The sequence below is a fragment of the Canis aureus genome, chromosome 25, assembly GCF_053574225.1.
Source record: "Canis aureus isolate CA01 chromosome 25, VMU_Caureus_v.1.0, whole genome shotgun sequence".
Taxonomy (NCBI): Eukaryota; Metazoa; Chordata; class Mammalia; order Carnivora; family Canidae; genus Canis; species Canis aureus.
The window spans coordinates 45788563-45801397 of NC_135635.1; the positions used below are offsets into that span (position 1 = coordinate 45788563).

The window sequence follows — 12835 nt, forward strand, 5'->3', positions numbered from 1 at the left end:
CACTGAACAACACCAGACCCCAGGGTCAAGAGTCAAGGTCCAGCAATAACAGGCCAAGCATCTTTGGCTAAGTCAAGAATGTAACTATTTTCAGTTGAACAGAAGGATGGGAAATCCTAGTAAGTATTCAAGTGAAAATGTTTAGAGTCAAGTAGATCTCAACTCTATTCTCACCTCGGATTCAAGGATACAATCACATTTGATTAACAGTTAATAAATGCCTCTTGGTCACATGGTTAGATTGCAGCAGCAAGTATATGTGAGAGTCTAATTGCACTACTCAAAGTCCCTTTCTTGAACACGGCCCTGGTGGAAAATTGCTCATCAAAATCTAAACATGTATATACTGGTTTTGGGGTTTTACCATGCAATTCTGCAACTCTGTACCGAGTTTGACCAATAGGGCAACAGCTATGGAGAGCCTGGTACATACGTCCTGGGCTGCTCGCTGAGACCATGGCCCTCTGATGGATCTTTCTCTCCTCTCCTCTCTCTTTTAGGGGTCGAATCAAACACCTAGATGTAGTGACCCTGCTCCGGCGGATTCAGCCCCCACTAGGTTTTGGGAAGCTGTGCCCTCACCGTGTGGCTTGCAAAGTAAGAGATGACCTGGGTTCACGGGAGAAAAAGAGAAAACAAGGGAGGGAAGAAGCCTATTTGTCTTGTGACCGTGGTCAGGCCATTGATCCTTTAAGGGAATGAAGACAATCCTTATGTATTAAAGAAATGAGCTTGAACCAGATTATATTTTAAGGTTCCTTCCAACAGTAAGTCCTCAGATTGTATAAAGGAAAACTGAAGTGAATGCCTCTTGACCCAGTGAGCCACATGTGCAGTCCCATCAGTCTGTACCACCTAGGCATCCTGGAAGACGTCCAGCCAAGGATGGATGGATTAGGAGTTCTCTTACTGGGATCAGAGGGCTATTAAAGAGTCCTTGCTTCAGCTTCAGGGACCTCAAAAGCCCTAAAACTGTGTACAAAATCCCTGAAACACTCACAAATTATACCAGAGAGAGGATCTGTCATGTTCATCAGATTTCTAAGCGAGTCCATGACCCCATAAAAGTAAAAGACAAGCATCCTAGACTCTTTAGACCCAACTCTTGCTCGTGTGGTCCTCACATGATCCTGAGAGTGAGCACTCCCTTAAATTGTGTGCCCAGGCACCTCCCTTACCTCACAGTAATCCCAGCCAGATAGCCCTACAGTTGCTGGAGAGTATTATTCCTCCTCTATTCCCTCTTATTTTAATTCCCATTTCCACCATTCTGTAATCCCTGTTGGAATAACAATGAGCTGAAAGGGGTTGGGGAAAGTGAGGTCAGAGAGCTGTATAGAAGCACAGATACAAAAATTCAACTGTGGATAATCCATTCATGGAAAATGGAAAATTGAATTGTGCTTTGTTTTACTCAGTTTTTTCTCATTTATATCTCCACTTTGTTCCAAAAAAGATTTTAGAAGATTTCCAAGGTTATAGAAGATATGAGGGGGAAAAAGCACAAATGGAAAGTCAAAGCACAATGGAAAAAAAAAGCAGGGACAAGTGTGTCCTGCATGAGGTGATAGTGCATCCATCATGGCCTCCAGATGGGCCTGGACAGCTAGCAACTGGATGTTCAGCTTCCCAGTGACCGCACCATAATTCACAATGTCTGTGAGAGACAAGAAGATCCAGTCAGTCAGGAAAATTATAACTCCTCTTGGCACTATGATTAACAGGAGGACACCATGTGATCTAATAAGTAACATCTTTGACCACATCTTGAGAGCAAACGTCAGAATGACTTTCATGGTGCTCTTTCTCATAATTACTCTGGTGTGCATTGAGGGTCCCACACCAGGGCACTATCAATGGCAGCAATTTAGGGTGGTGAGAAAGGATGGAAAAGGGCAATCCAATCCTAACCAGTCAACAAGCTTTTGGCCCAGCTTGATGCAGAGGTATATTTTTCAGTATACAGAAAAGAGGATGCACTGCATCCTGCATGCAAACCTGCCATTACTGTCTCCTGCATGCAAACCTACCATTACTGTCTTATCCTTGTGATATGACAGTATTCTTATGATACTGTCTTATCAGGGCTTTGGATGAATGCTGGCTGGCAGGTGGGCTCTCAGCAAGTGCCTGGCATGCAGCTGTTCTTTGTTGCCAGTAGAGAGCACACCCATATGCCTGAGTAGACATTTGAACTAAGGAGAGGTTTGGGTGGGCTAAACATCCTTTTGTGGAAGCAATGATGTAATAAGAACAAATATTATTCCTCCCTCACTCTGTGTGGAAGAGCTGAGATTTGTGGCAGAGCTGACATCCTCCCCAGAATATGTTTTAAATACATTTTAGTGACCCATGCCTCAAACCCCTGCCTGCTTCTGACACATGCACACAAGTTTCAAGGCTCCATCCCAGCATTCTCCTGCCATTGTGGTTCTGTGGGTCCTTTGAGAACTGTTTGCTGTAATCACCAGCTTTGCCTCCACTTCCCCTCCAGCGTCTAGTCTCCATGAACATGCCTCTGAACAGTGATGGGACGGTCATGTTCAATGCCACCCTGTTTGCCCTGGTCCGGACAGCCCTGAGGATCAAAACAGAAGGTAAGCATCATCTGAGGGTCACTGGGAGAGCCACTCAGAAAATCAAGAAGACTAACCAAACAGCTTGCAAAGTGCTCCCATGATCTTCCCATTCTGTGTAGGATCAGAGGAGTGGTTCAGTGATAATCTTTACATCCAGGGATGTTGAAAAGGCCTAGCTTACTCATGTTTCCTTTGGTCTTTGAATGGCCTTCTGGTCTCTAGCTTATTTATTTTTAATTCTAGCCTTCCATTAATGTCTAGAAATTATTCGAGGTGATATCTTGAAGTCAAAGCTTTAGAATTAAAACAGTGATGAATGTTACGTAAAGCAGAGCTAAGCCCCATATAAATGGAATTTTACTGACTGTGTGGGTCTCTCAAATGCTTAACTTTGTTTTAACTGTCAGAAAGGGGTCATATTGGCAAATGGTGACGATGGTCAGGGTCATCACATACTATTGTACAGGCTGTGTCTGCATCAAGGTGTTCGGCCAGCCAACAGGTGTGGGTTTAAAATTTCATTTGTGCCATGCTCCCTCAAGGCTGTGTTTACCTGAAAGGATGACTTCTGCTTTGCACAAAGATACCCTATGGGCTAGCAGCAGCCTTGACTGGGATAATCTGCTATCCTATAACAGATAATTATTTCTGAACCACTCTGTGGAAAAAGGTATAAAGAATGTACCTAAGAAGATATGATTGTTCTCCAAGAGCTTCTAGCTTATTACAGTGTTTTGTAGAGTGTGGTCAAAAGACCACCTGCCTCAGATTCAGCTGTTGAAGCTTGTTTAAAATGTGATAAGTCATTTATTCTCTCTTTACTTCAGCTTCTTTGTTTGTAAAATAAGAAAGATACCGATGTGTGGAAAAATCAGTAAATAATCCATCAGAGAAGTAAGTGCCTTTTCTCAGTTAAATCCTTCCAGAAAATAACAGAAACATCTAAAATGAAGGAAAACAAGAACCAGGCCAGCAAGATACATGTTTTTAAAAATGAGCTAATCTTTAAAAAAACTAAAAATAGTTCAAGTTACGTTGCTGAACTAAGGAGAAACAAAAGCCGAAGGAGACAGTCCAAGACGCTGGCATAGGAAGACTCTGAACTCACCTCCTCCCAAGAACACACCAAATCTACACCCACATATGGAGCAATTCATCCTGAAGAACTGAGAGCTGATTGAACAACTTCTATACAACAAAGATTAGAGGGACCACACAGAGGAATAGCAGGAAAGATGAAAACATGGTAACCATGGGAAAACACCCCTCTCACACCCCGAACCAGTGTGATAATTTGCAGTGAGAAAAGATAGCACTGGCCATAAACCCAGACTCACCCACCCTGGGACACTAGAAAAATAGTGGCTTAAAGGGCAATAAGACTATAAATGAATGAAATCCACTCACATCCACTAAATGGCAAGGGAAGGGGAACTACTGGAACTCTCTCCAGGTTGAAGGTCCCAATAAGCACCATTGTTTACATTCCCTTCCACCTTGATAGTGCAGATGGGAGCAGGGCCCAGGCACTCTGGTTGGCCTGCCAGGGTTACTCCAGCGAGCCCCAGGCCCTTGGCCCATACCAGCTAACCCCCAGATAGCTCTCCATCCATGCCCGCCCAGCTCCAACCACCCCACCAACGTGGCTTCTGGTCTCAGTGCACCCCCAGAACTTCTAGCCAGTGCCTGCTCCAGCTCCAGCCAACCCCATCAGGGTTGTCCAGGTATAGTGTACCCCTGGACTCCCCCACACCATGCTGGCTTCAGCTCCAGCCAGCCAGCCAGCCAGCCAAAACTTCCAGGCATATGCAATGTACACAGGGGACATTCCTACATAAGGCTACCCCTTAAGATTGAGAGAGATGACTATTCCACCTAAGTTGTAGAGACTAACCTTGAAAGTCAAACAAAATGAGGATACAGAAGAATAGGTTCTAAATGAAAGAACAAGATAAAACCCCAGGGGGAAAAAACCCTGACAAAATAGAGATAGGTCACTTACCAGGCAAAGTAGAGTTCAAAGTAATGGTCATGAAGATGCTCACCAAACTCAGGAGAAGAATGGAGGAACACAGTAAGACCTACAACAAAAAGTTAGAAAATATAAGAAAGTACCAAACAGGAATTACAGAGCTGAAGAATACAATAATTGAATTGAAAAATACACTAGGAATCAACAGCAGATTATATGATACAGAAGAATGGATCAGCAATCTGGAAGACAGAACAGTGGAAATCACTCAGTCAGAACCCCAAAAAGAAAAAAGAATTTTTAAAAATGAGAATAATTTTAACTTCCCTAATCTGGGGAAAGAAACAAGCATGAGTCCAGGAGGCACAGAAAACCCCCCTCAAAATCAATAAAAATAGATCAACACCTCGACATATAATAAATAATGAAGCTTGCAAACTTAAGAGATAAAGAGAAAGTCTTGAAAGCAGCTCAGGACAGAAGGTTCTTAACCTACAAGAGTAGAAACATAAGGTTGGCAGCAGACCTGTCCACAGAGACCTGGCAAGCCAGAAAGGACTGGTATGATATATTCATTGTGCTAAATGGGGAAAAAATGCAACAAATAATAGTTTATTCAGCAAGGCTATCATTCAGAATAGAAGGAGAGATCAAGAGTTTCTAGGACAAACAAAAGCTGAAGCATTTAGTATTAGTGAATACTAAACCAGCCCTGCAAGAAATATTGAAAGGGATCCTCTGAATGAATAGAGAGCCCAAAAGTAACAAAGACCAGAAAGGAACAGAGACAATCTACAGAAACAACAACTTTACAGGTAAATGGTACTAAAACTCAGATCTTTCAGTACTTACTCTGAGTGTAAATGGACTAAATGCTCCAATCAAAAGATACAGGGCATCAGATTAGATTGAAAAAAAAAAGAAACAAGACCTATCAATATGCTATCTATAAGTGACTCATTCTAGACTCAAAGACACCTCCAGATTGAAAGTGAGAGGGTGGAGAACCATTTATCATGCTAATAGACATCAAAAGAAAACTAGAGTAGCAATCTTTATATCAGACAAACTAGATTTTAAACCAAAGACTGTAATAAGAGATGAAGAAGGACACTCTACTGTAATAAAAGGATCTCTCTAACAAAAAAAAAAAAAAAAAAAAAAACTAAGAATGGTAAATATTTATGCTCCTAACTTGGGAGCAATTATATAAATCAATTAATAACAAAATTAAAGAAACACATTGATAATAATACAATAATAGTAAGGGACTTTAACACCATACTCACAGCAATGGATAGATAATCTAAGCAGATCAACAAAGAATCAAGGGCTTTGAATGACACACTGGACCAGGTGGACTTCGTATATATATTCAGAATATTTCACACTAAAGCAAAGTACTCACATTCTTCTTGAGTGCACATGGAACATTCTTCAGAAGAGATCACATACTGGGTCACAAATCAGGTCTTAACTGGTACCAAAAGACTGAGATTATACCATGTATATTTTCAGACCATGATGCTTTAAAATTTGAACTCAATCACAAGAAAAAAATTGGAAGGGGGCAGCCCGGGTGGCTCAGTCGTTTAGCACTGCCTTTGGCCCAGGGCGTGGTCCTGGGGACCTGGAATTGAGTCCCACGTTGCGCTCCCTGCAAGGAGCCTGCTTCTCCCTCTTCCTGTGTCTCTGCCTCTCTCTCTCTCTATCTCTGTCTCTCATAAATAAATAAATAAAATCTTTTTAAAAAATTTGGAGAGAAGACAAATACATGGAGGTTAAAGAGCATCCTACTAAAGAACGAATGAAAGAAGATGTGGTTTATGTATACAATGGAATATTACTCAGCTATTAGAAATGACAAATACCCACCATTTGCTTCAACGTGGATGGAACTGGAGGGTATTATGCTGAGTGAAGTAAGTCAATCAGAGAAGGACAAACATTATATGTTCTCATTCATTTGGGGAATATAAATAATAGTGAAAGGGAAAATAAGGGAAGGGAGGAGAAATGTGTGGGAAATATCAGAAAGGGAGACAGAACGTAAAGACTGCTAACTCTGGGAAACGAACTAGGGGTGGTAGAAGGGGAGGAGGGCGGGGGGTGGGAGTGAATGGGTGATGGGCACTGGGTGTTATTCTGTATGTTAGTAAATTGAACACCAATAAAAAAATAAATTAAAAAATAAATAAATAAATAAAGAACGAATGAGTCAACCAAGAAATTAAAGGAAAATTTTTTTTTAAAAATACATGGAAACAAATGAAAATGAAAACACAACAATTCAGAAGCTTTGGGATGCAGCAAAGGGAGTCCTAAGAGGGAAGTATACAGCAATACAAGCCTTTCTCAAGAAACAGGAAAGGTCTCAAATACACAACCTAACCTTACACCAAAAGGAGCTGGAAAAGAACAGCAAACAAAGCCTAAATCCAGCAAAAGAAGATAAATAATAAAGATTACGGCAGAAATCAATGATATAGAGATTTTGAAAAACTATAGAACATATCAACAAAACTAGAAATTAAGAAAATTGATAAATCCTAGCAAGACTTATTTTTTTTAAAAAAGAGAGAGAAAGGACCCAAATAAAAACATAAATGAAAGAGGAGAGATCACAACCAACACTTAAGAAATACAAACAATTATAAAATAATATTATGAGCAATTATATGCCAACAAATTAGGGAATCTGGAAGAAGTAGATGTATTCCTAGAAACATAAAAACTACCAAAACTGAAACAGGAAGAAATAGAAAACCTCAACAAGCCCATAACCAGCAAAGAAATTAAATCAGTAATCAGAAACCTCCCAAACAAACAAAAGTCCAGGGCCAGATGGCTTCTCAGCAGAATTCTAAAAACCATTTTAAAAAGAACTAATACCTATTATTCTGAAGCCGTTTCAAAAAAAAATAGAAATGGAAGGACAATTTCCAAACTCATTCTATGAGGCCAGCATTACCTTGATCCCAAAATCAGACAAAGCCCCCACCAAAAAAAAAAAAAATTACAAACCAATGTCCCTGATGAACATGGATGCAAAAATTCTCACGAAGATCCTAGCTAATAGTATCTAACAGTACATTAAAAGGATTACTCACCATAACCAAGAGAGATGTATTCCTGGGCTGCAAAAGTAGTTCAACATCCACAAATCAGTCAATGTGACACAACGCATTAATAAAAGGAAGGAAAAAAATAAAATAAAATAAAAGGAAGGACAAGAACCATATGATCTTTTGAATAGATTCAGAAAAAGCATTTGACAAAATACAGCATCCTTTCTTGATAAAAATTCTGTAGTGTAGGGATAGAGGGAACATACCTCAATATCATAAAAGCCATATATTAAAAACCCACAGCAAATATTCTCAAAGAGGAAAACTTAGATCTTTTTTCCTAAGGTCAGGAACACATCAGGGATGTCCACTCTCACTATTGTTGTTCAACATGGTACAGGAAATCCTAGCTTCATCAATCAGACAACAAAAAGAAATAAAAGGCATCCAAATTGGCAAAGAAGCCAAATTTTCACTCTTAGCAGATGACTTGATACTCTATGTAGAAAACCCCAAAGACTCCACCTAAAAATTGCTAGAACTGTTACAGGTATTCAGCAAAGTGGCAGGATATAAAATCAATGCACAGAAATCAGTTGCATTTCTATACACTAATAATGAAGCAGAAGAAAGAGAAACCAAGGAATCTATCCCTTTTACAGTTGCACCCAAAACCATATACCTAGGAATAAACCTACTCAAAGAGGTAAAGGATCCATACTCTGAAGACTAAACAGTACTTATGAAAGAAATTGAGGAAAAGATAAAGAAATGGAAAAACATTCTATGCTCATGGATTGAAAGAACAGATATTATTTAAATGTCTATGCTACCAAAACAATCTACATATTCAATGCAATCACTATCAAAATGCCCCTTCAACATTTTTCAAAAAGCTGGAACAATCGTAAAATTTGTATGGAACCAGAAAAGACCCCAAATAGCAAAAGGAATGTTGAAAAAGAAAACCAAAGCTGGAGGTATCACAATTCCAGACTTCAAGCTGTATTACAGAGGTGTGATCATCAAGACAGTATGGTATTGGCACAAAAACAGACACATAGATCAATGGAACAAGAGAGAACCCAGAAATGGACCCTCAACTCTATGGTCAGCTAATCTTCGACAAAGAATGAAAGAATATCCAGTGGAAAAAAGACCATCTCTTTAACAAGTGGTGCTGAGAAAACTGGACAGCCACATGCAGAAGAATGAAACTGGACTACTTTCTTACACCATACATAAAAATAAACTCATAATAGATGAAAGACCTAAATGTGAGACAGGAATCCATCAAAATCCCAGAGAAGAACACTGGCTGCAACCTCTGTGACCCCATCCACAGCAACTTCTTGCTAGACACATCTCCAAAGGCAAGAGAAACAAAAGCAAAAATGAGCTATTGGAACATCATCAAGATAAAAAGCTTTTGCACAAACAAAAGGGAAACAATCAACAAAACTAAAAGGCAGCCTACAGAATGGAAGAAGATATTTGCAAATGACATATCAGAGAAAGGGCTAGTATCCAAAACCTATAAAGAACTTATCAAACTCTATAACCAAAAATTTAAAAATCCAGTCAAGAAATGGGCAGAAGACATGAGCAGTCATTTCTCCGAAGAAGAACTATACATGGCCAACAGACACATGAAAAAGTGCACATCACTCATCATCAGAGAAGTACAAATCAAAACCACAATGAAATACCACCTCACATCAGTCAGAATGACTAACATGAACAATTCAGGAAACAACAGATGTTGGTGAGGATCCAGAGGATGGGGAGCCCCCTTACGCTGTTAGTGGGAATACAAGCTGGTGCAGCCACTCGGGAAAACAGTATGGAGGTTCCTCAAGAAGTTAAAAATAGAGCTACCCTATGACCCAGCAATTGCACTACTGAGTATTTATCCAAAGGACACAAACATAGTGATTTGAAGGGGCATATGCACCACAATGTTTATAGCAACAATGTCTACAATGGCCAAAATATGGAAAGAGCCCAGATGTCCATCAACAGATAAATAGATAAAGAAGTTGTTTTACATATATATATTTCCATTTTATATATATATATATATATATATATATATATATATTACATATATATAATGGAATATTACTCAGCCATCAAAAAAGAATGAAATCTTGTCATTTGCAATGCCATGCATGGAACTACAGTGTATTACGCTTAGCGAAATAAGTCAGTCAGAGAAAGACAAATACCATATGGTTTCACTCATATGTGGAATTTAAGGACTAAAACAGATGAACATAGGGGAAGGGAAGGGAAAATAAAATAAGACAGAAACAGAGAAAGAGACAAACCATAAGAGATTCTTAACTCTAGGAAACAAACTGAGGGTTGCTGGAGGGAAGGTCAAGGGGGTGGGGTACCTGGGTGGTGGGCATTAAGGAGGGCACTTGAAATAATTCATCAGTTGTATGCAACAGATGAATCCTAAATTCTACCTCTGAAACTAATAATATAACATATGTTAATTGAAAAATGAAAATAGTTCTTAAAGCATCAAGTGTACTAACATTCACATAATAGGAATTCCAGAAAGGAGTAGGGAGGCCTATTTGAAGATATTTGAACTTATCTGAAGAAATAATGGCTGAAAATTTCCCTAACCTGGGGAAGAAAACAGACATCCAGTTCCAGGAAACACAGAAATCCCTAAACAAGATGAACCCAAAAAGACTCATACCAAGAAATATTATAATTAAATTGCTAAAAGTTAAAGACAGGGATGCCTGAGTGGCTCAGTGGCTGGGCGTCTGCCTTCAGGCTGGGGTGTGATCCTGGAGCCCCGGGATCGAGTCCCACATTGGGCTCCCTGCATGCAGCCTGCTTCTCTCTCTGCCTCTCTCTCTCTCTGTGTCTCTCATGAATAAATATAAAAATCTTTACAAGAATAAAATAAATAAAAGTTAAAGACAAGGGGAGAATTTTTAAAGCAGCAAGAGAAAAACAACTTGTTGTGTACAAAGGAACCCCCATAAGACTGTCAGCATATTTTTCAGCATAAATTTTGCATGGCAGAAGTGAGTGGGATAATATGTTCAAAGTACTGAAAGAAAACACTGCAACCAAGACTACTCCAGCTGGCAAGGTTATCATTCAGAATTGAAGGAGAGATAGTTTTCTAGACAAGCAAAAGTTAAAGGGATTCATCACCACTAAACCAACCATACCAGAAATGTTACGGGGCCTTCTTTAAGCAAAAGAAGAAAAAGCTATAACAGGAAATAAGAAAAATATGAAAGAAAAAAATTCACTGGTAAAGGAAAACATATAGTAAAGGCAGTAAATTGTCCAATTTAAAAAGATAGTATGAAGATTAAAAGACAAAAATAGTAATTTAACTATAACTACAGCAAGTAGTTAAGTAATACACAAAACGAAAAGATGGCAAGGGTGCCTGGGTGGCTCAGCTGGTCAAGCATGTGACTTTTGATTTTCGCTCAGGTCATAATCTCAGAGTTATGAGATCAAGCCCCACATTGGCTCCATGTTCAGGCAATCTGCTTGAGAGTCTCTCTCTCCCCCTGTCCCTCCTCACCCCCCACAAATAAATAAATAAATCTTTTTTGAAAAAATTAAAAGATGTCAAATAGGATGTTAGAAACATAAAATGTTGGGGGGGGGTAAAAAATAGTGCTTTTAGGATGTGTCAAACTGAAGTGACTATTAGCTTAAAATAGACAGCTATACATATATAGGTCAATATTTATGAACCTTATGCTAACCAAAAACCAAAACCTACAATAGGTAAACAAAAAATAAATAAAGAGAAAGGATCTCAAACATAACTAAAGAAAACCATCAAACACAATGGAAGAGACCAAAAGAAGAAAAATGAAACAGAAGAATTGCATCCAGAAAACAACTGACCAAATGACAAGAAGTACATACCTATTAATAATTACATTAAGTGTAAATGGACTAAATGCTCCAATCAAAAGACATACAGTGGCTGAATAGATTTTTTTAAAAAGATCCATTTATATACTGCCTTATAAGAGACTAATTTCAGATCTAAAGCCACACAGAGACTGAAATTGAAGAGACAATAAAATGATATTCTATGGAAACAGAAACAAAAAAGAAAGCTGATGAAGCAATACTCATATCAGACAAAATAGATAACAAAGACTATAACAAAACGCAGAGAAGAGCATTACACAATGATAAAGAGTTTAATCCAAGAAGAGGATATAACATTTGTAAATATTTATGCACTCAACATAGGAGCATTTAAAAATATAAAGAAAATATTAATAGACATAAAGGGAGAAATTGACAGTAATATAATAACAGTAGGGAACTTTAATATTCCCCTTAACCAATGGATAAATAATCCAGAGAATCAATAGGGAAATATTGGCCTTAAATGACACATTAGACCAGATGGACTTAATAGATATATACAGAACATTTCATCCAAAACAGCAGAATACACAGTCTATTCAAGTGCTATTTCCAGGATAGTTAGGTCACAAAACAAATAAGTTGAAGAAGACTAATTTCACATCAAGCATCTTTTCCAACCACAATGGTAAAAAAAAAAAACTAGAAATTAAATACAAAAAGAAAACTGGAAAAAACACAAACATGTGGAGACTAAACAGTGTGTTACTAAACAACCAGTGGGTCAACAAAGAAATCAAACAGGAAATTTTTAGAAATACCTTGAGACAAAGAAAATGGAGACACAATTTTCCAAAACCTATGGGATGCAACAAAAGCAGTTCTAAGAAGGAAATTCATAATAATAGAAACAAGAAAAATCCCAAATAAATCATCTGACTTTATACCTAAAAGAACTAGAAAAAGAGGAACAAAGCCCAACATTAGTAGAGGGAAGGAAATAATAAAGACCAGAGTAGGAATAAATAAAATAAAGATGGGGGGACAAAGAAAATATAATAAAAGTAAGAGCTGGTTCTTTGAAAAGATCAATAAAATCGATAGTCAAACTCAAGAGAGAGGACCCAAATAAATAAAATCAGAAATGAAGGAAAAGTTACAACTGACACCACAGAAATACAAATAAGAGATTACTACAATTATACACCAACAAATTGGAAAACTTAGAAGAAATGGATAAATTCCTAGAAAGACATAACCTTCTAAGACTGAATCACACACACATAAAAATAGAAAATCTGAATATACCAATTACAAGTAATAAAATCGAAACAGTA

The 12835-nt window shown here is 38.2% G+C and overlaps 1 protein-coding gene across 40 annotated transcripts in view; it reads left to right on the forward strand.

Annotated features, from left to right (window-relative positions):
- Positions 1-12835, forward strand: part of CACNA1C (calcium voltage-gated channel subunit alpha1 C) — a 746135-nt gene that overhangs the window by 708326 nt on the left and 24974 nt on the right. For all 40 annotated transcript variants that reach the window (XM_077871648.1, XM_077871650.1, XM_077871649.1 and 37 more), the window contains 2 exons: positions 501-597; positions 2495-2597. In XM_077871648.1, the coding sequence (XP_077727774.1) occupies positions 501-597; positions 2495-2597 (200 nt within the window). The remainder of the gene's footprint in view (positions 1-500; positions 598-2494; positions 2598-12835) is intronic.